The sequence below is a fragment of the Barbus barbus genome, assembly GCF_936440315.1.
Source record: "Barbus barbus genome assembly, chromosome: 39".
NCBI classification, from domain to species: domain Eukaryota; kingdom Metazoa; phylum Chordata; class Actinopteri; order Cypriniformes; family Cyprinidae; genus Barbus; species Barbus barbus.
Window position 1 is genome coordinate 20895267 of NC_136717.1, and position 25638 is coordinate 20920904.

The window sequence follows — 25638 nt, forward strand, 5'->3', positions numbered from 1 at the left end:
ATGTACATATTATATTTAGTGCTGTCAAACGATTAATCGCAATTAATCGCATCCAAAATAAAAGCTTTTGTTTACATAATATATGAGTGTGTACTGAGTATATTTATTATGTATATTTAAATACAAACACATGCATGTATATATTTAAGAAAAATATGTTATGTTTGTATCTTAAATATATTTATATATAATATTAATATATAAATTTATATACATGTAAATATTTTCAAAATATATACTGAATGTGTGTGTATTTATATATACATAATAAATATACACATATATTATGTAAACAAATTTTTTTATTTTGGATGCGATTAATCATGATTAATCATTTGACAGCACTAATTATATTATATATTTTAAACATTATATTATTTTACATAACTTTAATATTACTTATGTGTTGTTTCATGCAAAAATCCTGTTCTAAAATCAGTTTTTATCTCATCAATAATAAAATAAAGAAAAACAAATAAAATAATATTAAATATATAATTTTACCTTATATAATCAAATAAATATGAATATCTAAATAATAATAAAAAAGTTGAAGGAGATATTAACCCTGCTAAAAAAGACCCGCGTAAACCACCCTAATCTGGTTTGGTGGTTTTAGCTGGTTTAAAACGGTCTTAGCTGGTTCAAAACCATTATGGCCAAGCCGGTCTTCAGCTGGTCTCCCAGCCTGACCAGTTATAAGAAGCCCAAAACCACTCTAAAACCAGCCCAAAGTGCAAACTGCAAACCAGTTTAACATGATTTTCTTTTAACAGAAGGTGGCTTGTTTTTATCTTGCATATAAGTGTATTGTGTTTTAAGCTTAAACCTCACACATGTTTTTTTTTATTATATTCATTTATTTATTAATTTACTTAATATTTTATCCATTCTTGCAATATATGTGATTATATGAAATGTCATCATCCCTCATTGTTCATATACATTGTTTGTTTACAAAGTCATACATTCATCAAAAATGGCTACTTTCACTGCATTAGCATATTTGCATAAAACACAGAGACGGAGCAGTGCAGGATATTCTGTTTTCTTTGACTTTTAACAGTCAGAATCCTCATGACGTGTCCTTCCTTATTATATAGACTTCTGGGGAGACTCTAGTACATCTAACCTTTTGGACGTACATCTGGGTGGTATGTACGACACATTTGACTTAGTGCTCATGCTAATGACACTAACAAACACGTTTACCGCCTTACAGGTTCATAATGTGTTAACACAAATTAAACAGCCGTTTTAGTGGTATAAAAACAGGCTTTCTGGCTTTTTCGTGCTTTGGACCCTGTCCTATCTCCTTGCTGTTAGCTTTGTGTCTAGATGCTGGTGGTAGCATTAATTAGTTTGACTCGTCTGGTGGCTGTGACCTTATGATAGCAGTACTGTTGGAAATACAAATATAGATTTGAAGTCAGGGACGATGGCATTTTTTAGAAGCTATTTTAACTTTTACTTTTGGCCTACTTTCTGAGACCCATTTCAGCTTCGCACCTCACATTCCTCCATTATTCCCGTCCTTGCTTGGTTGCGTTCCTGAATTCCTGAATCCCTGAATCCTTCCTCTCCCTCTTTTTTTTCTGCCCATCTCTGCGGTCTTAGTCGAGCCCTTTCTAGGTTCCCCTCGTAGAAGGCCTGTCTATCTCTGTCCTTGCTGTTCCTCAGAAGGTAACACCTCCCCAGTCTCACACCTCTAGTGCAGGTTGTGTAATAGCACTACATTCTAAAACCTTTTACTTTTCTCTCCTCTCTCCTGCTGTTTTTGCAGCCAAAGCTAAAGGGACAGAGCACGATCATTCAGTTTATGTCTGTACAGTCTTTTTTCTTTATGTATTGCAAGAACCTCCACTTCACCAGCTAAGTACGTTATTCTCTCCTGTAACCTCAAATTTTGTTCTGTAACCTTTCGCAATGGAGTTGCATGGACATGGCACATTATTGATCTGCATGGCTGTCAGTACATCTGAAATATCATATCCAGAATTGACACTGTGTGTGTGTGTGTGTGTGTGTGTGTGTGTGTGTGCTGTTTGTTTTTGTCTGCTTGCACGTTTTGATAAATTTATATACACTACGTTTCAAAAGTTTGGGGTCAGTAAGATTAAATTTTTTGAAAGAAATTAACTTTTATTCAGCAAAGGATGCGTTGAATTGATCAAAAGTGACAGTACAGACATAATAGAATAAATATTGTTCTTTTAAATTTTCTATTCATCAAAAAATCTTGAAAAAAATGTATCACAGTTTCCATAAAAATATGAAGCAGCACAACCGTTTTCAACATTGGTAATAAGAAAAAATGTTTCTTGAGCACCAAATCAGCAAATAAGAATGATTTCTGAAGGAGCATGTGACACTGAAAATTATGGCTATTATATAGAGTTATGGCTGCTGAAAATTCAGCTTTGTATCAAAGGAATAAATTACATTTTAAAATATATTAAAATAGAAAACTTTATTTAACTTTAATAATATTTAAAATTTTTAATGTATTTATTTGTTAAATAAATGCAGTCTTGGTTACCATCAGAGATTCAAGAGTTTCAAAAACATTAAAATCTTACTGACTCTAAAATTTGGACAGTATTGTAGTTTATAAGCAAGGTTCAAACATAGCTTTTTAAAGTATTTTTTTAATTAATATTATAATAAATAAATAAATAAAATACAAATGTTTAATACATAAATGCAAAAAAATGTATAATAGTATAAATAATAATTTAAAGATTCTACTTATTCTTTATTATATATATATATATATATATATATATATATATATATATATATATATATATATATATATATATATATATATATATATATATATATATATATATATATATATAGTTCCCTCCATAAGTATTGGAACAGTAAAGACAAAATTGCTCTGTTGGCTGTGGAGTCAAGACATTTGCAAATATGATTAAAAGATGAATATAAGACAAAAATACAGAATGACACATTTTATTATTATTTTATTATTATAAAATATTATTAATAAACTAATTAATTAATGTTTTATTCTTATTATAAGATTTCAACACATATATGTTTGACCAAATAAAAAGAACAGCACTTTTAGAGTCCATCCCACTCATTGATGTGAGCATAAGTATTGGGACAGTTGAACATAAGGCAGATATAAAAGATTAAAAGCTATTATTTAGTTGCAGATCCCTTGCGCACAATCACAGCAGTGAGTCTGTGACCCATAGACATCACCAGACTCTTGGTCTCATCCTTTGAAATACTTTCCCAGCCTTTAATGCAGCCAATCCCAATTGTTGCTTGTTTTAGGGATTTTCTGCCTTTACTCTCCTCTCCAGCTGGTCAAATTCATGTTCAATCGGATTTAAATCTAGACTGAACTGGAAAATCTAGACTGGTTGTAAATTCTTTGACTGAACTGGCAGGGTGTTTTGGGTCATTATCCTGATGCAATATGAAGCACTTCCCAAGCACTATTTTTGGTGCTGGTCAGAGGTTTGCATCTCGCTGTGTAGCATCTGTAATTCTGTGTCAAAGTCTCCTGAGGACAGTAGATTGTCAGAGCATCACCCCAGCTTTCTGGAAGTTGTTGGTGATTTTACAGACACGTTTTTTAGGGTTCATTTTCACAGCATTTATGATTTGTCTGTCATCAACTACTGTTGTTTTCTCAGCCGATCAGGTCGTTGTTGGTCGCTGGTGGTTTCCAAACTCTTGATTTCTCCATGCTCTTTGTTTTTGCTAGAGCTCTTATTGACTTCCTCTTTTCTTTTAGCATCCAAATTGCTTGCTTTTCTCTCAAAGTCAGCTCTCTCGTCTTCATCCTGGTTTGTGTGTGTCATCATCGAATGCAAGATTCAGAATACAGAAGTAATGGATATAACTGATACGACACATTACCTGCTTTTAATATCTGAAGAATTAATGCAACAGGACACGGCTGATCACTTAGAAAGACCTGTGAGGCAACTGTTCCAATACTGATGCTCACATCAGATAGAGGGATGAAACTCTAAAAGTGCTGAACTTCTTAGCTGGTAAAACATGTATGTGTTGAATCACCCAATAATAAAATGTGACATTTTGTCTCATATTCATCTTTTAATCATATTTGTAAATGTCTTGACTCCACAGCCAACAGAGCAATTTTGTATATATATGTGGGTGGTGATGGCGCAGTGGATAAGACGCATGCCTTTGGTGTGACAGACCCGGGTTCGAATCCACTGTGAGACACCAAATGTGTCCCTGAGCAAGACACTTAACCCCTAGTTGCTCCAGAGGCGTGCGACCTCTGACATATATAGCAATTGTAAGTCACTTTGGATAAAAGCGTCAGCTAAATGAATAAATGTAAATGTAAATATATATATATATATATACATGTGTATATATATATATGCCTTTAATTTCACATGATTCACATTTCAAGCTATCATTCTTATGGTTTAACCATGTTATATTGAGGGGCCAAAGCCAAATTTTATTTGCATTTTAGTGCTTAAAGTGTTTATTTGGACCCTGCTTATAAGCATATTCATTCACATGATAGAGTGTCCATCCAGTGTCCCATCCTCCTCTTCTCTCTCTCATAGGAATGGGAAAAAAAGATGACCCTAGTTTAATGCATCAGTGGTTTAAGCTGGTGCAGGAGAAGAATGCTCTCGTGCGCTATGAATCTGAGCTCATGATATTGTGAGTATCAACAGTTTGAATGTTTAATAGTCTCTGATCTGAGTGGACTGATCTGGCATTGTGTGATTGCATCAGGTATTACATAAGTGTTCTGCTTCTCGGTTTGGTCTAGTATTGTTTGCTATGTGCTCATCTGTGTGGTTTGTCTTCAGTGCACGTGAACTGGAGCTGGAGGACAGGCAGAGTCGACTGCAGCAAGAGCTGAGAGAGCGCATGGCGGTGGACGGTTAGTACACACAGAGGATATTAATAGTTCAACTTCCCCTTAATCCTTTGTGGTTTTCTCTTGTAATGGTTCTTCAATTAATAACAGCTTCACGGCACCTTTTTCTCTGTCTCTCTCTCTCTCTCAGACGATCTGAAGGGGGAGGATGAGCTGGCAGAGGAGAGGCGTATATTGAGTGAGATGCTGGATGTGGTGGAGCAGAGAGATGCGCTGGTGGCCTTGCTGGAGGAGCAGCGAGTGAGAGAAAAAGAGGAGGACGGTGACCTGGAGGCCGTCATGCTTTCGAAGGGCTTCAGTCTGCACTGGGACTGACTCGCACATGCACGAATCTCATCATACTGCTTGAAGGGCTACTCTGTGTCTGTTTGCGCAACCAAAATACGCAGCTGCTGTTTTCATCGGTCCAAACCGGCCCGTCCACCTGCACTCTGGGCTGTATGTGCAACTACATAGGTGTCTAAATAATGAATCCCGGGATTCAGCAAGATTCCTCTGAGGTGCAAAATACAGGCCCTGATTAGGATGAATGGCAATGTCTTGCTGCCAAATAATGCTACTCTAAGACTGCTAAGCTACTATGCAAAGGAACATCTTTTTATTTTACTCTCTTTGTTGATAAAGTTAAGGTACTTCTGTAGTTTTATCCAGATCCATAATGTTTTAAATTAACAGAGCTGAATATGGAATGGCATATATAACCACATTGTCAATGTACAGTACAGACTGACGCATGTAAACTTAGATATACAAAATAAGGCTTCTTAATGTATGATTGTCCATTCTCAATATATTCACATTCGTTTATGGAATGAAATGTCTTTTTTTTTAATTATCTTGATTTTGTCTTCATAATATACTGTACTTGCACATCATTTATTTTACATTTTATTGTTGTTATATTTATTCTGTAAAATTTATTTGCATTAAACAACCTTTCTTTTGAGAAAAATGTGAGGACTGTTGCATTTTCATTTGGAGTTTGACTACTATTTTATTTTTTGGTATGAAAACCACGAATATGGTACACTTCGGTGTCCTGTAACGTTTTTAATGCATTAGTTACAATGCTCAACAAGTAATAAAAACTAAAAACAATCTCATAATTTTGATGTAATTACCAAAATTATTATTATTCAGTTATTATTAAAAATACAACTTAATGTGCCTGGTTATATACACTTTTGTGATGCTTATTTGCAGAAAATGCCAGAATTTCACAAAATTACTGTATTTAGACTAAAAATTTAATTACACAATATATGAAGAGCTTATTTGCAAAAAAATTCAAAAATCATGTTTATTTATTTTTGTTACCATAGCTGTATTTTTTAGTTATTTTTACTTAATCAATTCCCAACTGCAGTTTGATTGAGATTAATTGGAATGCCTCTGTTTTTGCAAATTAACTATATATAATATAAAAATTAGTTTGACATCTTTAAGGCTGTCAGTCAACATTTTCCAAAGGCTACACGCATCTTTTTTCACAGGCTCTTTGTTGAGATAAAGTTTTCAGGCACAGGGACAAAAAGCTCCTTTTGCACACTCACTTCTACATTTAGGAATAACAAGCCCCGTTATTTTCGAATGTTGTTAATTAATCACGCTGGTGTGGGATTGCGTGTGGACGCGCGCCCCCTGCTGGATGACGCCAGCAGTGTTTTCCTGCGGATTTACAGCAGTTCTCGCTCTGACCGTAAACGGGAGTGAAGAAGTCACGCCTCTCCATCTTTCCTGCTACACTGTTTCCGTTCGTGGGAAAACGTACTGCCATTCCCGTTTCTTCGAGCTCCGGAACTTTTTCTGAACTACCATGAAATCAAAAGTCTGCTTACCGATAGTTTATACGCGTTTTACGACTATTGGTCACAGTTAAAACAGCCTTTAACGTTACCTCTATATAAACAAACGCAAACGAAACTGAGGAGATTTCTTCGGAAAGAAGAAGAAAGCAAGTCGGAAATCATAAGTTGTGATTCCAATAAGGTGAGTAAGAACGTCTAAAGTGTTATTCTTGTCTATATTTTTAATATTGTTTACTATGGAAATATGTGCTCTTAGCTTGTTGCACTGTTCATGTCTATCAGTTGCTAGTATGTTTATATGTTTAAATACTTCCAGTAGTGGTTATAAAGTATATTTTTGGCTGTTATAATGTGGTATTTAAACAAAAAATATAATATAAGGATATGCGACTTACGCAGATAGACTTGACGCTGTTCATGTAAAAAGAGTGCATCTGTGTTCAAGGCCTACAGTGTAATTAAACTAGGCTTTTTAAGCTTTCAATAAACTTTCCAGCAGTTGTTTAGGGACAGGGTGTTTTGTGTGTGTGTGTGTGTGTGTGTGTGTGTGAGAGAGAGAGAGATCAGCGCTGCACTGGAATGTGCAGAATTGGCGCATCTAAAAAGCGCATCTCTGAAAGCAGCTGCTGCAGACTCATGGAAACACTGAGCATATTTACACGCACAGCATTTGTCTGTTAAGGTCTGTGTTTTGGTTAAGCCTTTAATCTGAAAAAACTCTATTTCAGCGTGATCCGAACTGATTATATCAAATTAATACAGCTCTTTCATTCGATTTTAAAATATTAACTTAATATTCTTAAAATAATTAAATATTTGCATGACAATCAGGTTTACATGGTGCATACATAATTATAATATAACTTAATGTTTAATTTTTGTGTTTTTGTGCATATAAATACAGGGGCAGGGGTTATGGACAATAGTTGTTTTCATCTTTGGTTAATTTTTAATGCAGTGATTATGATAATGAATGTTGTATGTAATATTATACACACACATACATGTAAACTCAAACTCTTCTTTCATTGTTTTATTTTGTTTAAATATTCTTCTTTTAATATTAGTATTTACTATTATTTTTTTAAAACAAGAGGTTGGGGAGACTAAAGTCATATATATCATATATTTGGAGAACTAGTCAGCTTTTTATGTCACTTTAAATTTGAAGATCTAGAAAAAATATAATTTTAAGAGAAATACATTTTTCTCAGTATTGGAACTCAGTGTATCTCATCAATTACCTCTCATCGCTCTGAAAGTAGGTTAAGTCTCTCTTCTTTACAAAGCCTACTTTACCACTTCAGTATGCAAATAAGTCTGCCCAAGTCTCATCCACAGCCAGACAGTAGAGATAGCACATTCTATTTGCTCAGTCATAAGGGTCAGTTCTTTGAAACTGAGATGTATACATTCAGCTTTTCATTGATGTATGGTTTGTTAGGATATGACAGTATTTGGCCGAGATACAACTGTTTGAAAATCTGGAATCTGAGGGTGCAAAAAATATATAATATTGAGAATAATATTGAGAAAATCGCCTTTAAAGTTGTCCAAATGAAGTTCTTAACAATGCATATTACTAATAAAAAATTAAGTTTTGATATATTTACAGTAGGAAATTTACGATCTTCCATTAAAAGTTTCTTACAGTAGGAAATTACGATAATCTTTACTTAATATCCTAATGATTTTTGGCATAAAAGAAAAATCAATAATATTGACCCATACAATCTATTGCTGGCTTTTGCTACGAATATACCAGTGCTACTTATGACTGGTTTTGTGGTCCAGGGTCACATTTTAATAACACTAGAGGGCAGTGCATCCCAAAATTCTTCAACCCTCCAGAGAGGTCACACAGTAATGCTAAACAGTCTTATAAAAACAGAGAAAAGACGTCAAGTGTGAGCTAGAGCAGGTCAGAGCACAGTCTCTTTTGAATAGCAAACAGAAAAAAGAGCTAATGACATAATTAAGGACTGAGACGGCACATGCCCTCAGGCTGTCATACACAGGAAGAGTACGTCCTATGCTGAATGTTTGCATCAAAGGGCATTTTTACAATAACTGTACCTTTTGTGTAGCTCTTGATCTAACTCCACATACAAGCAAAACAACATATGCACATTTGTCAGGTTTCGGATGCTCGACAGGCAATTAATTCACCTGTTTTTAAAGCTAGAATCTCATTCATCAAAGGCCTTCTTTCTGTTTTGAAAATGCAATTTTCTGCATGGAAGGCATCTTTAATATTCATGCATGTGTAGGGAAGTATTAGAAATGCCATTTCTTGAAACAGTGGGTCTTATGAAAATGCCAGTTGTTATAAAAATATCAGACAGGCTGTTTCCTATTTCTGCTGTTGATTTAGTCATGCTGCATACAGTCATAAGTCTTCAATTCAGTGTGACTCGGGATAATATTACACGTTTTACTCTCTAGCATGGCCGCGATGTGTGTTGACAGATATTTCAATGATACAAAAGCTCATTACTAATGTAAAAGGTACTGAGAGATCGGCTTTAAAGGCTTTTATGTCTGAAAGAAGTGTTTAAAACATGAGTGTGCGTAGTACATTACATAATAAAAATATATCACAGACGTCGTTGCTGCGTAATTATATAAATGTACATCAGAGGAACCATCATAAAATCTTTTTTGGGGGTTTTGGGCAAAATTAGCCCGAAAAGCATGTATGCATACATGGAAATAGTATGCATTATTAATACTTGTAAAATGCTGTTTTTAACATGGTTTGAGACTTAAATATAAGCTAGCATGCGTTATGTACTATTGCACAGTTGGTATGCAAATAGTGATTCAACCTGTGTATGCAAGGTAGAAGGGTTACTTTTTAGACAAGTACTGAAAAATATTTGAAGTAGAAACAATGAAATAGTATTTTCCTGTAAAACATACTCCAATCATTTTTATTTACTACTTCATTTTTTTTTTTACAGTGTAGTTTATTATCTTTTCTATAATACTTGTGACTTCAGTTGTATTTCCATGCCATTTATTGACTGTAGCTTCTTAATGATTCTTAGAATGAAAAAGCATATAGCAGGTTAAAATAGCTTTTTGCTTGCTGGAGGATGAAATCAGCACTAATTTTGTTCCTTCTTTTCCAACACGTAACTTCCATTTCCCTGGAAAGTGTTAGAATGTGCTTTTTTTTGCCAGCAAGTCAACCAGCATTCCCTGGATGGGGAGTTAATGGTAGTTGATTTACATATAGGGCAGACTGTTCGGGAATACATCCCTTTTGAGTGCCCAAGAGTGCGGTTTACATGCAAGCCGACGCGTCCAGCTGAACAAAATGGCCTCTTTGAAACCTCAGTCATGTACGATGAGAAACGTTCCTATAAAGACACGAAAAGCTTGTTGTCTCACAAGTTGTCGTACAGTATAGTGGACAGAGAGTAGGCGTATCTGAGTGTGTGTGTGTGTGTGAAGGGCTGAGCAGATTGGCAGGCAGACGTTCATTATAGTGTTGTACGAGATGGCAGATTGTGCTTCTTCAGAGTCTGTGTAATTAATACTCCTTAAACACACATCTGGGCAGCATTTACTACATACTGTGGAGTCCAAAAATCTGTCACCACCTTGAAGATCTATGAATTTCAATTAAAATTCTAACTTAGAAAAAATGAACTCCCAAGTTAAGACATTTTAAAAAGCAAATTTATTCTATAAATTTAATGAGCAATATTAAAGATTCTAAAGATTTTTTTAATATAACAATCAATTTTTGTTTAAGAATTTAATACTTTTATTCAGCAAGGGCATGTTACATTGATCAAATGTGACAATAAAGACATTTAGAATGTTATAAAAAAAATTATATTCCAAATAAATGCTGTTATTTTGGGGGGGAAATCACGCTTCCACAACAATATTAAGCAGCACAGCTGTTTTCAGCATTGATAATGTTAAGAAAGGTTTCTTTGGCATCAAATCAGCATATTAGAATGATTTCTGAAGGATCATGTGACACTAAAGACTAGAGTAATAAAGCTGCAAATTCTGCTTTGCATCACAGGAATAAACTGCATTTTAAAATGCATTCAAATAGTAAACAGTTACTTTACATTATTGTATTAGTACAGTATTAGTTTTTCTGCTGTATTTTTGATCAAATAAATGCAGCCTTGAGCATAAGAGACTTTCAAAAACATAAAAAATCCTATGGCCCCAAAAGTTTTAATTAAAATTATTATATAATAATTATATAACTACAATAAAATTTTTTTAGCACTTCTTAAACTAGTACTTGTGTGATTTTTGAATACTTACTGAATATTCTCTTGAAGAATTTTCAAAAAGTTCTCCAGATATAGCACTTCATGATTTACATAATCAGCACCAATATATGCCCATACTCTGAACTGAAACTGTACTAAAAATACACATTCAACAAGGCTTTGGTTAACATTAATAGGAAACAATGAACTTTAAGAACACATCTGTTACTCTCTGTCGTTTTCCTTCTCTCTTTCTCTCCATCAGACATCTTGCAATCCTCTCTGTCCTCTCTTCTCTGTATGTATAATAAATGAGTGCTGTTCCTGACTGAGGATGTGTTAAGTACCTGTGAACAGATATTCTGCACTGCTTCTCCTGTTATTCTCTATTGAGGCACTCAGACAGAAGCCACGTGAGATGCACAAGACAATAAAATATTCCAGAAGAGTATCCCAGGAGTGTTACATGTGCCTGACACTTGATGTGTAGTACTACATGTGCTGTTCCCGCAAGATCCGGAGAACAGAATCAGGAGTTTAATTTTAGCAAATAGTTTGCCAAAAGCATGTTGTAGTGTACTTGTTTTGCAGTATCCCAAAATTACAAAATTGTGTGTAATAAAAAGAATTTAGCATAAACTCTTCTCAGTGATTTTAAATGTTTGATCAAAGTGTATGATAAAAGTCTATTTGACTTCTGAGGAAAATCCTTCAGTGCCAATATAAGCAAATTAAAAACTGAGGAACAATATACATTTATGGGAGGTCCTCAGAAGTATAGGTATATAAATTTGCTGCATGTGCGTGCAGCTGTGGGAAAGAATTGTCCACCCTTGGAGCAAAATAAACACTGTTCAGTTAATAAATCCTGTCTAATGAGTTTCCTGAGAACATCAGATCTCACAAAGCCACCGCAGGGTAAAATATACAGCAGCACCATATAACACACACACACACACACACACGCACACACACACACACTGAGTTACACAAGATCACAATGCCATTTAATTAGAGTGGAAAGAGTACAGGAGGGAAAGAATTATTACTAAAAAAATAAAAAAAGTCACTGGAGGATCTCTACAGAAATATCCCCCAAACACACATATGCATGTTTAGTTACATAAATAGATACATACAATGATTTTTATTGCTTTTATATTAACCAAATTATAATGCTTCAGGCTAAGAATAAAATAAACCTTTTTTGCATTTTAGAATAAAATAAAATATTCATTATTCATTTCCAAACTATACCCGGCGGTATAGATTTCACAAAATTTGCATAAATCTTAGTTGTTATTAAAAAAACAGCTGTGAGGTATAGATGTACAATCTGTCTGTCTGTTATACTATTGCGTACTAGGGTGTCAATCATTCAGCTGATGCAACATTGAAAGTATGTCTTCCCAGAACATTCTAGTGGTAGAGAAGTCTGGAAACATGGATTGTGTAAATGAAATGTGACATAGCACCCTGAGACAGTACAATCTGTTGAACGAACTGTACTGTATGTGCTTAAATTAGACCTAGTATCAGTCTGTTTTCCAAGCTGTCTCATCCACACTTCACTGCAGCTCACATTAGAGGTCAGTAAGCATCCTTGCCAGTGGTTAAATCAGGATTACTAGCAACAAAAAGGACTCTTATTGAATGTGACATTGGTTTAGATAGATTGAAATGAAAGCTTTAAACTCCACAAAGCTGAATTTGATTTATTAATTTGATGCTGTTTAAGGTTGTTTCTATGACATTGCTAAGCAGTTACTTTTGATAGGTTTTTGGTAGCTGGTTGGTTGGTTAAAAAAATAAAAAATACTCCTTGTACAGAAGTTATGTTATTTATCTGTCTATCATAAAAAAATCACCAGCACAGACCAAATTCTCACCCAGTATGAAAGCAAATGCATGTTTTTTGTCTGAAGTGTGTTTTAACATGTAAATGTGTTGAAAGATCGTGACGAGCACCAACACCAAAAAAACAACAACAAATCAGATGCACTCTTTACACTTATGTGGCATGACAACAGAGAAATGACCTGGAAACATTGGCACTGCATCTCTCTGCAAAATCACTCTGATTAAGCGAGATGGCATGTACACACAGACAATATCGCAGGGATAAGACATACTTGATTTATCAAATCAGCATATTAGAATGATTTCTGAAGGATCATGTGACACTAAAGACTAGAGTAATAAAGCTGCAAATTCTGCTTTGCATCACAGGAATAAACTGCATTTTAAAATGCATTCAAATAGTAAACAGTTACTTTACATTGTAATAATATTTCACAGTATTAGTTTTTCTGCTGTATTTTTGATCAAATAAAGGCAGCCTTGAAGAGCATAAGAGACTTTCAAAAACATTAAAAATCCTATGGCCCCAAAATTTTGAATTATAATAATTATATAACTACAATAAAACATTTTTAGCACTTCTCAAACTAGTACTTACTGAATGGACATATCTTGAAGAATTTTCTAAAAGTTCTCCAGATATAGCACTTCTCTGGCATGATTTACATAATCAGCACCAATATATGCCCATACTCTGAACTGAAACTGTACTAAAATACACATTCAACAAGGCTTTGGTTAACAGAATAGGAAACAATGAACTCTCTTTCTCTCCATCAGATATCTTGCAATCCTCTCTGTCCTCTCTTCTCTGTATGTATAATAAATGAGTGCTGTTCCTGACTGAGGATGCGTTAAGTACCTGTGAACAGATATTCTGCACTGCTTCTCCTGTACAAGAATTCTCTTTACAAGAATTTATTAAATTCTTGTAAAATGTTGTTCATACATATGCTAGGATTTTATTTATTCCCTCAGTCAGCTTTCATTTTCCCGCTTGGCTACTGATACTTTCAAATGTACATGGGAAGGGAGATAACGCATCCATTGACCTGCAAACAGATTGGCCGAAGTGCAGGAGGAGGAGCCAGAGAGAGAGAGAGAGAGAGCGAGAGGGAGAGAGAGGGATGAACGAATGAAGGTATAGGAGGATGCAGAGAGAGGGACGGAGCACTAGTTGGGATGGGAAGAGCCAGGAGAGGAGATCTCTAATAATAGCACTGCAGGGAAGCAAGAGCGTGCGGAGAAAAAAGTGGTATATACAGCAAAGCGAATCATGCCGATGCAGAGCAATGAAAGAGTGCAATCGAGCGAGAGCGGGGAAAGTTGAAAGCACATGCTCCGCTTTCCTGCATGCACAATAGGAACAGCGTAAAGGGGGAAAAGACAAATAGGAAGAACCAGGAGAAAGGCGTTCTCAATGCAAAGGAATTACGACCTTGAGAAAACCCTCTCATTAGACATCTGTGACCTCCTTTCAAATGGCAGCTTTGGACATGTGTGTTAAGTTGCAGTGTGTGTGAGTGTGTGTGTGTGTGAAACATGCCCTCCGCTTGGCCTTCATCCGATGATGCAGAAGTGTGAGAGCCACGAATCCGAGGTCCAGCGGAGCCCCTCATTGGACAGCACAGAGTCAGAATTCACCCGGGCGGCCCGTCGGGGTCACCGACTGGCTGTGGGAGCCTTCTACGGCTCCCGGGGGTCAAATGTCAAAGATCAAACGGCACAGAGTGACGGTGCCGTGGTCGCTGTCCCGCCTGGAGGGAAGCCTCAGGATAAGCGCGTGTCTGCCGGTGGGAAGTACGTTGTGTTTTACCTGGACCTGTCATTTGTGTTGCTCCTAGAGTTCGAGAAGCTGAAGATGGCTCGTGGATGCCTGTGCTGTGTCAAATACATGATGTTCCTCTTCAACCTGCTGTTCTGGGTGAGTATTAAAGTACACCATGAATTATCCACACTTACTTGTTGTCAAAATGCCTTCTCTTGTCAAAGTTTAATGCTCAGAGAGTGCTGTAAGTAAGCTGTTTGTACAATGATTTCCCCAAAAAGTGAGTATGGTGTCTCTGTGGGGTTTTGAAAACAATGCGCTGTTTGTTTTAATAGTTTAACAATGTTTGTTTCTGGCTCAGCCATGTGAGTTTGGGGCAGATCATTAGCGATGTACACTAAGGTGAGCATCGCTATTATTATTGTTCAAATGTGGGGTTGAAGAATTATGTGAATCCATAATCCTAAATAGCAACTCTAAAGAGTTAAAGGAATAGTCAGGGGCGCCGTAAGGGGGGGAAGGTAGGACGATTCTAATGGCCCGACGATGGGTGGACGGGGGGGTTGGAGTTGGGGTTGTGGATTGGGCCATCTCTACCGAGGTGGATTCCCCCAGAACGCGATTTTCTGAATGGAACGCGAAACACGATCTGTGCGGAGGGGGACACCAAAAAAATAAACCTCCCTCCATCCCCGTAACGCAGGGGGGCACGAGTGAATATCCTGTCCAGGGGGCCCAGAATCCGTAGCGGCACCCCTACGAATAGTTCACCCAAAAATGAAAATTTGCTTAAAATTTACTCACTCTCTGGACATCCAAGATGTCGATGATTTTGTTCCTGTATCTGAAAAGATTTAGAGAAATGTAGAATGTAGACCATATTCACCAACTTATCCTCTGCAGTCTGCAGTGAATGGGTGCCGTCAGAATGAGAGTCCAAACAGTTGATAAAAACATCACAATAATCAACAAGTAATCCACACAATTCCAGTCCATCAATTAACATCTTGTGAAGTGAAAAGATGTGTTTGTAAGAAACAAATCCATCATTAAGATGTTTTAACTTTTAACCACTAACTTTATCCATTGTTCTTTTTCCAGTTAAAATGTTCTTGTCAGAATCAAGAGAGAAATAGAGGTCAAGCACTGTTTATGAGTGAAAAAAGGTCAAAACAGCTCTAAACAAATATGTTGGTGGATTTTGAAGTGAGGACAAAACAGGAAAGGATTACTTGTGGGTTATTGTGATGATATTTATTTATTTATTTGGACTCTCATTTTGATGGCACCCATTCACTACAGGGCAAGTGATGTAATGATACATTTCTTCATTGTAATCTGTTTCAATGAAGAAACAAATTCATCTATATCTACAGGGTGTATTTTTCAGATAACTTTTTTTAACAGTTGGATTTTCATGTGGTTGATTGTCAGATGCATGCAGTGTGAGATAATAAGATACTTGGTGTTTGTGTTTTCTGCATATACTATATGTTCATTTTCCCATGCTGAACGCAGCAGGGACCCACAATAATGAAATTATCAAATAAAATAAAAATAGCAGTTTTAGCCTACAAAAAAAAAATCATAGATAGGGCTATTTATTAAATATTAAAAAATGGAAATTGCTAGAGAAATATTTTTCTAGTATTGTTCAGCTGTAAAATACATCAGTGGCTAGAAACTGGTAGTTGTGAATGCAGTCAGTATAAAACGGATGCCAAAAAAATCATAAACAACTGGAAACTCATGCATGGAAATGTATGCCTCAAAACGTATAGGATATTCCAGTTACACTTTCTATCTTTAATTTTCAAATATAAATTGTACATTCAAAATCCACTTAACTCAGAAATCAGTCTGAATGGGTATGACGCTCCTGGTAATATTTTGGTGAAAATTGATTCCACAGTCAATGTTTGTGAACATGTCACGCATGTGTGTGCTGCAGTGAGAGGCTAGAAGTAGGTTCATCATGAGGTGTTTAATGCTCTTAGATCAAAGGCAGTAATACATATTCATCTAGAGCACTCAAACAAATCCCCCCCCCCCCCCCCTTTTAATTCTAGCATCTATTATAGGCCTCCAGTTTAACTTTCAGTCATCTGTGTCTATGTTGTTGTTGTTGTGTATCTGCAACAGGAAGTCTGTTTGTCAGATTACGGTTCTTTCAGTTGTGAGATTTTGCTCGTTTGATCTGCTATGAGTGTTGTTGTTTGTTTGATTCTGAGCCAGTTTAATGACGGAAGCACCAAATCTCAAGCAGGAAACTTGAGAAAAAACTCCCGACTGATCTAAAATCTCTCACTGCACACACCCCCACATATACACCCATATAATGATGGATAAGGGAACATAAAAGAATAAGGACATTATGTGAAGATTGCAAATGCCTGAAGATTTTACACTGTACACAGCGGGGCGGAGAGGGAATAAAAGAAAGATAAAAGTAATTTGAAAGCTTTATATAGAATTACCTTGAGATGGAATGGTTGTCAAAGCGGTAGTGTGGTTTTCTTTTGCTTCACTGGAATTTAATTCCAGAGTTCAGTTTTCCATTGAAGATAAATTACATTTCTGTTTTGAATTACAAGGTTTACAGAGGCGTTCAATAAAGTTTTTTCAGAACATAATACAAAAACCGTTGATCTCGCTGCTTATGTGAGAGACAGTTGATGTATTGTGTGCATTTTTATTATATTTTTATATGGAATGTAAATGGGGAGGTAATGATGTTTCTGAGTGGAGTTGAAGAGGTGTTTTAGGACGCTGGTAATCTATATTTCATGTGCTTGACATTACTGAGCCTGATGGCTCTCAGCTCCATGTTTAATACATGAGTCAGAAAGTTAAGGCCAGACTCACTTCACTCTGCACAAGGTCACAAACACAGTACTCTCATTAGTGGGTGTGAGGTCAGTTTTGCATGTGGGATCTGGTATTAATATGAAAGACTGACTCAACTTTTCTAGCTCTTCTGGTATGTTATTTCTAATACTTATTCATTGATGCTGCCTACATTTAGTAAAAAGGTCTTTCTTTTGTTTTGCTTTTTTCCTGTCCTTTAACTTTTAAATTTTTTCTGTCATTTTCCTTTCATTTCTTATCCTGTTCCTTTCCTTTGTCATTTAATTTTCTTTCCATTCAAATTTTCCTGCCCTTTAGTGTTACGCTCCTTTCTTTCATGTCCATTTTTCTTTTCCTGTCATTTTCTATTGATTTATTTTGTTCCTTTCCTCTTTAATTTTCTTTGTTATCCTTAGTACTGTCTTTTTCCATTTCCTTTCTTTCATTTCTCCATTATCCTTTTATTTCCTTTTTCATGTTTTTTACTATTCCTTTCTTTTCTGTGAATTCCTTTTCTTGTCCTTTGTCCTTTCATATTTCCTTGTTTCCATCTTTTTAATTACTTTTCTTTTCCCTGTAATTTTCTATTGATTTCCTTTTTAATTTCTTTTGCTATCCCTTTTCCTGTTATTCCTTTTTTTTTCATTTCCTGCCTGTCATCCTTTTCTTTTCCATTTCGCCCATTTTCTTCCTTGTCTTTTTTTAGATAATTTCTTCTCTTTCTATTACTTCTTTTCATACCCCATTCTTGTCGTTTGTTTCCATGTGTTTACATTTAATATCTTTTCTTTCCTGGGCCAGTTCCATTATTTTAGCTTTTTCCTTTCCTTTTTCCCATATTAAATCCTTTCCTTTCCTTGTCCTGTCCTGTCCTGTCCGGACCTTGGTCCTTGGTCTTTTTTAGCCCAGTTCTTTGCTTTCCATCCTGACCCTATTTCCCTGCTTCTCCTCAGTCCTTTCCTCAGTCTCCTCTTCACGCACCTTGATTGTGTCGATTGCTGCTACTTCGGACCATTTATCTAGTAAATGCCTGCCTCAGTCTGTGTTTTTGAAATGCAGTGCACTGTAAAGAAAACCTCTCGAACGAATAGTCCCCCAATTTGAAATGCAGGATTAGATTAAGAACAAACCCATTATGTAGGATTTTCCAAAGGCAGAGAGAATAGATTGAATTCAATTTGTTTGTGTGTCTTCATTCTGGTAGTGCGTCATGAATACTAAAATTTAGGTTAAAAACTGTCTGCTCCTGTGGACAGAATAGTCTTACTCTGTGCTCTTCCTGTTTATGTTTTATTCTGTTATTTTCTAGTTTGTGTGCTCTTTGGCTTATTTTTCATGCTTGCATCTGCTCCCTAATTATTTTCTCGCAGACTTTCTGATTACTGTGCCATACTTTTTATTTTCATGGCTTTTAAAGTTTTCAGCATCTTTAACCTATTTTTCTGACTTGCTCTGCTGCTTCTCTCTCTCTCTCTCTCTCTCTCACACACACACACACACACACCTGTTTTATCTCTTATTTTTCGTACTCATCATTTTCCGAGCATAAGGGTTCTGTCTCATTTCAGATTCTTCGTGGTTCTCAGTGATTCTCAGAGTGCATGCTGGGTATTTTCTCGAGGGAACTGAATGACACAGCTTTTCACCTTCAGTTACACTCAAAAGAAGAGTGTGTGGGGAGCCAGACCGCTGCACTGTAGGGCATATCTCGCAATGGCACAGGTTATGTGAGGAAGGATTAACAGAGAACATCTTGCCCTGCTAAATTTTTCATTTAAAGACCTTAAAAATATTTTGTAATATATTTTACTTATATATTCATATCATTCATATTTATACATATTTAATCTTTAAGAACACTGCAAGAATATCCATTTTTCATATTGCATTATAATGATTAAAACACACACACACACATATATTATTATTTTATTATTATTGTTGTTTTTATTTAATTTTATTTTTGACAGTATCCTCATTATACAGTATTTTTATACAAGTGCCTAAAACCTTTAACAGTAGGTTTCTTGAAGCATCTTGAAGAAGTTGCCACAGTTCTTCTGGATTTAGTTGGTCTCAGTTTGTTCTGTTTCTTCATGTCATTCCAGACAGACTGGATGATGATCAGATCAGATCTCTTGTATAATAGTAACATCAGATATTTATTGGTCATCAGCCTTAACATGGAAATAATTTTAAGTAGTCATAAATTGGGATAAAACAATGAAAGCATTTTGACATTTATTGTATAAAATATAATTATGCAGGTACACATGTACCATCTCGTGCCATAAATACAGCAAATTCTGGTTTTCTGTTTGGAGCTGGTCCAGGTGTGTCTGCTAACTTTTTCCTTTTGCCTGGCTTTTAGCAGACTGGACTACTTTTACATTTCGGTTACCTGAGCATGAAATTACAAGAGTTTCTCCCCAACAAGCACACCTTCTACTTTCCTACGATCTAGACACACACAAAATTCACACTTCAGTACTCAACAACAACCTATATTGCGGACCCATTAGCATTTATATTGCTCTCACAGCAGGGAGAGCTGACACAGGTCTCGTTTTGTTGGCCAGGCATGCGCACACATACCCACCTCAGTCCTGAAACGGTAAGTACACCTTACCTTAAGTGAACTTGAGTTCAGAAAGTGCCTCTCAGGTCCTCCTGAGACCTACTGACTTCAGTGAATGAAACTGAAGAGTCAGTTTTACACTTTGGGACACCTAAAAGCCTGAAGAAACACTGTCGAACCAAATGTTTATGCATGTTTGATCCATAATGAATGACTTTGTGTGTTTATTAACGTGAAAAGCTCTCCGCTGTCTGTCTCTCCTCAGTTGTCGGGCTGCGGGTTGTTAGGTGTGGGCATATGGCTGTCCGTTTCTCAGGGCAGTTTTGCCACCTTCTCCCCCTCCTTCCCCTCCCTCTCAGCCGCCAATCTGGTCATTACCTTGGGCTCCGTCGTCATGGTAACAGGCTTTCTTGGTTGCCTCGGTGCCATCAAGGAGAACAAGTGCCTGTTGCTGAGTGTAAGTTGACACCTAAACTCCCACCATGCACACTGCATAAGGAATGTATTGTTAATCTAGGGTTATTTTAAACCTGGGTTAGTGTAATCCTGGGTTGTCAGGTTTTGAGATTTCACATTTTCAAATTCTTTCTGAATTATGCATGTTATAATTTAAAACAATCCTCTCTGGTTGTCTTCCAAAAGTAAACTACAAAAAAACTTAATACTTCATCACTTCAGCTGCCGCTGCATTTTTAACTGATCTTCTCAGGCGCTGAAATGAAAGTTATGCTTTCCGTTATGCTACAAAGCATATGAATATTTAATAGATAGATTGTAGTATTGGTACTAAGTCTATTATTAGAGGGGACTGTGAGGTGCCGTATAGGCCCATGTCTTTTGGACAGAAAGTATCATCTGTAATCGGGAGCAAATATTGGAATAGCCTACCGTAGTCGATAAGACAATGTTCTAATTATCATACTTTCAAAGATCATTTAAAAAATTGGCTTATGACAAATCAGTTGTGTAAACATTTTACTTAGAAATTTAAAAATGTGTTGGGATATTAGTTTGTATGTACTGTTGTATGTGTATTTAAGTTTGTGTTTTTGTGTATAAATTAGCAATACTGCTATAATCCGGCCTGTTTACATTTTTTTATCACTACAAATGTCCATTAACATGCATTGTCCCTATTAAATAAATAAATTTAAAAATAAATTAATTAATTAAAATAGTTGAGGGAGTCACAAACACTTTTTTAGTCAGCCAAACCTCTTTGACATAAAATAATTACTTAAGTACCCCCTGAAATTTTAAGTTAATATTTCAGTAGTTCAACAACATATTCTTATGTTGATTCTCTGATTTCAGTTATTGGTCACATTTTATGATGTGCTTTATTTTAAATTTTTTATGATTTCATTCATTATTAGCTTTTCGTCCATTTCTGAACCCTGTGCAGTTCTCTCCCAAAATCTAGTTTCTGATAAATATGCCATGTTGTTTCTGTATAGGCACTGTAGTTTGGGTGTTGCTCTGATCTTTTTTTTTATTATTTAACAAAGATTTAAAAGCAGTGCTCACCTTCATTCATAATTACTTACAAAACATTCACATTTCCCAGGGCTTTAAAAATACAGGTTTAAAGGGATAGTTCACCCAAAAATGAAAATTCTGTCATTAATTACTGTCATTAATTACCTTGTCTCATTCCAAACCCATAAGACCTTCGTTCATCTTCAGAACACAAATGAAGATATTTTTGATGAAATCTGAGAGCTTTATGACCCTGCATAGACAGCAATGTAACTCAAATGGTCCCAGACCCAAAAAGTTAGTAAGGACATCGTTAAAATTGTCCACGTGACATCAGTGGTTCAACCGTAATTTTATGAAACTACGAGAATACTTTTGTGTGCAAAGAAAACAAAATATTTGAATAAAATCATTATTTTTGTTTTCTTTGCACACAAAAAGTATTCTTGTAGCTTCATAAAATTATGGTTGAACCACTGATGTCACATGGATTATTTTAACAATGGCTTTACTACCTTTCTAGGCCTTGAACGTGGCAGTTCTCTTGCTGTCTATGCAGGATCAGAAAACTCTCGGATTTCATCAACAATATCTTGAACAAAGGTCTTACAGGTTTGAAATGGCATGAGGGTGAGTAATCAATGACAGAATTTTCATTTTTAGGTGAACCATCCCTTTAAACATATAGTTAAAAGCAATTAAACAAGCTGTTTTTTCATACATTTAATGTAAATTATATGTAAAGATGTAAATGAGTATGTCTGTATAATAGAGCACTTATACTAGTTCTCCATTAGAGTAATCAACTAGTTGGCAGACCGATGTGTACCTGATGTAAATGATTCACAATATGCCGTACAACTTCAGGGGTTTTCGTAGCGCTTTCATAGCGCATTGATGGAGAGTGTAGGAGTGCAGAGAGAGGCTGCACAGCTTTCAAAAGCATCCTCATTTACACATTCAGACAGCTTCCTTTGTCATGAATAGTGCAAAAACATGCCTTGTCTCTGTCAGTCTTTGGGCAACACTTGGTTGTTTTTATTTTATTATTTTTATGTATGGATTGATTGATTGAGGGAGGGGATAATTTTTTAAAGTCAGTATTGTTGGGTATAAATAGTTTACTGTCTTTTTTCTTGTAGTTCTTCATTGTTCTGTTGATTATTCTGCTGGCAGAGATGATTTTGCTCATCCTTTTCTTCGTGTACACGGACAAGGTACAGTATGAACAACGAGCATCACACACACCCCCTCAATCTATCTATTACACGCACACAAACACAGACGCACACAGACTTTCATTACCCACTCGAATCCTGACAACAACAGCCCACACACCTGCTCTTCTGGTTTACTCTCTCAGTATTCTTAAAGTTTTCTTCATGTCCAAAAATCGACTCTGTAACTCATATTCGGATTACAAATGCTTCATGTGACTTTAAATTTTTCTGCAGGTGAGCGAGAACGCTCAGCAGGATCTGAAAGACGGCCTGAGACTCTACAACACGGACAATAACATCGGCCTCCGCAACGCCTGGAACATTATCCAAGCAGAGGTGTGTGTGGATCAGTGCAGGTGTGATATACGGTCATCAGTGACAGCAATGGCGGGTCACTGTGAGTTCAGCTAGTTGATTGGGCTACATCTTATCCGCAGCTGCTCTCCACATAATTATGGATGATAACTCATAAAGCCCTCCAGAATTGAACAATATGCAGGCGTCTGCAGAAATTTTCTTTGCTCGGTGTGTAAATGATGAATCTGAATATTAACTCTGTCTCTCAGTGGCAGTGTTGTGGTGTAACTGGGCACACAGACTGGCATGATGCCCTGCAGGAGAAAACTGTTCCAGACAGATGCTGCCAGGAACACTACAGAGAGTGTGGTCGCAACACCACTAACGTCTTCTGGTCACAGGTACAGCTGGATATTTTATTTTATTTCATTTTCATGGTCTCTCATTTAAATGTATTTTATTTTAATATTTTCTTTGCTTTTGTTTTATTTTATTATTTTATTTGTATTTTATTATGATTAGTTTATTTGGTATAATTATATAATATAATATTATATTATGATTAGTCTCTTTGGTGTTACTATAATTATATTTATTAGATTAGATTAGATTAGATTTTATTGCATTACATTGCATTGCAAAAATTCAGACCAGCTACACTCATTTCCAGCAATCAAACAAATTGTAATTGTAAGTTGTAAGTAATTTAGAAATTTACTGGGCCAAGTCACCCTAATTGAGATATATATATATATATAGACATAAATACTTCTGTGATCATCCAGTTTAATAATGTAACTATATTTCCTGCTTAAATAGCTTTAATGTAGTTAGCTACTTGCTTGTACTGTAGATAACTACTTAAAAGATAGTGTGACTATAGTTTAGCTACTTTAAATTCTGAATGTGGTGCACATTGTAAAGTTTCAGAATTTATAAACAGTTTCAAAATAGCCTCCCCAGCATTACTCATAATGTTACTCCACACTTCTTCTTTCTCACTCTCAGGGTTGCTATGAGAAAGTTGAGGAATGGCTGAACGACAACAAACATTTGCTCGGAACCATCGCGATGTGTGTGCTGGTCTTACAGGTACAAACATTACAGTTACACTCATCCTGGAATGTTGTGGAAAACAGTTTTGCCTCCAATGATGTCATATCCACATCATTTTCTCTATTCTGCAGCTGCTTGGGATGGCATTCTCCATGACCTTGTACCAGCAAATCCACAGAGCGGGAAAGAAGTATGATGCCTAGAGGAAACCCAGTGTTACACGACAAAAAAAAAAACAATCTCTTTGAGCACCTATTGTATTATTTCAAGCCTCGCTACATGCCATCACAAACTATTACCAGTGAAAATGAAGCTATGTTTTTTCTTTTTGAGTCTATCAGATTTAATTATGTAGAACAGAATGTAGATATTTTTGCTCGGCTGCTGAGTGGCTAATTTTTTTATTTTTTTTGGCCTAAGGTTTAACAGCAACCGTAAGATGAAAACTAATGAAGGGAATGCATTGTGAGAAGAAATTATGGATGTTTGCAGCCGTTAAGCCAAACAGTTTTGGAAAGAGTCCGTTAGCATATGATCTGAAAAAAAAAAAATGCCCACATGATGTAAAATCAGATTTTGGAGATCTGCAATGCTCATAAAAGGATACATTCACTATTTCTTTATTGGACACTTGTGTACATGTAGACGCAGTTCCCTTTGCTGATGTAATATATCAATCGCATGCTGTATATATTTCACATTCACATAAATGTACTGTACAATTAAACACAAACAATCTTTTATCTGATTGATGACTTCAGTGTTAGGGAGAGTGGAGTAAGATGTGTCACCTCCTTAATCTACCAAAAACACAATTGTTGTCAGATTATCAGATATACAGAAAGGCTCTAATTGTTTTTAATTATATAAAATATAAAATGAATATATATGTGAAAATATATAAAATTATAAAAAATATATATATATATTAAAAATATATTTTAATTTGAAAATATTTAAAATTATATATATATATATAAATGTTAAATATTTTATAAGTAAATGACATAAATATACACATAAATTATTTTCTAATTTTAGGCTTCAAATGTTCTGATTATGTTAAGGTATTTTAGTCAATTTCTTATTTGAAAAGTGTCACAGGTTACCCCATTCTCCCCTGCTTTCATTTGTTAGAAGTCTGAATGTGTTTATATGTTCCATGTATGAGAAAGAGTATGGGCTAGTCATCTGCTCGCTTTGGGGTTTTGTGTCCTGGTGACTCTCTTCTCATCTCTGTCTACTCTCTTTGTTTTCTGGCTCACTGATCTTTTCAAAGTGCATCTGTACTGCTGGGAGGCAAACGAAGCTGTCCTACTCCGCCTACCGTCAGGGAAGAGAGGGAGATGAGATCAAAGGATGCAGGATATAGAGGTTAGGAAATAGAGGGGGAGAAAGCCCTAATAATGGCCTCTCTTGAAAATAAACAGTATCATGCAATGGCACCTGAAAGCGTGCAATGAGAGTTAACTTATAAGCCATAACCTCTGCGAACGGTGTGTCGCTCCTGTCATTTTTCTAAAATACATTCCTACTCTGTTTGTGAGTGCTATAGGT

At 35.8% G+C, this 25638-nt stretch overlaps 2 protein-coding genes across 3 annotated transcripts in view; both read left to right on the top strand.

Annotated features, from left to right (window-relative positions):
- LOC306858829 (protein-methionine sulfoxide oxidase mical3b-like) overlaps positions 1 to 5869 on the top strand; it is a 28820-nt gene extending 22951 nt beyond the window's left edge. Inside the window, exons 26-29 of the mRNA XM_079399583.1 lie at positions 1104 to 1154; positions 4599 to 4698; positions 4851 to 4924; positions 5052 to 5869. Coding sequence (XP_079255709.1) covers positions 1104 to 1154; positions 4599 to 4698; positions 4851 to 4924; positions 5052 to 5236 — 410 coding nt within the window. The 3' untranslated portion in view covers positions 5237 to 5869. The remainder of the gene's footprint in view (positions 1 to 1103; positions 1155 to 4598; positions 4699 to 4850; positions 4925 to 5051) is intronic.
- A 759-nt stretch (positions 5870 to 6628) lies between these two features.
- On the top strand, positions 6629 to 24852 carry LOC306858374 (tetraspanin-9; the record flags this gene model as incomplete). Of its 2 annotated transcripts, XM_079398885.1 has the most annotated exons (8): positions 6629 to 6910; positions 14681 to 14760; positions 20295 to 20486; positions 22651 to 22725; positions 22963 to 23064; positions 23295 to 23426; positions 24034 to 24117; positions 24213 to 24852. In XM_079398885.1, the coding sequence occupies 7 exons, from the start codon at positions 14698 to 14700 to the stop codon at positions 24282 to 24284; spliced, it is 720 nt and encodes a 239-aa protein (XP_079255011.1). In that variant the 3' UTR covers positions 24285 to 24852. The 2 variants fall into 2 exon arrangements, with proteins under 2 accessions (XP_079255011.1, XP_079255010.1); XM_079398884.1 differs by lacking the exon at positions 6629 to 6910 and having other exon boundaries at positions 14407 to 14760; positions 24213 to 24823.
- Positions 24853 to 25638: the final 786 nt, after the last annotated feature.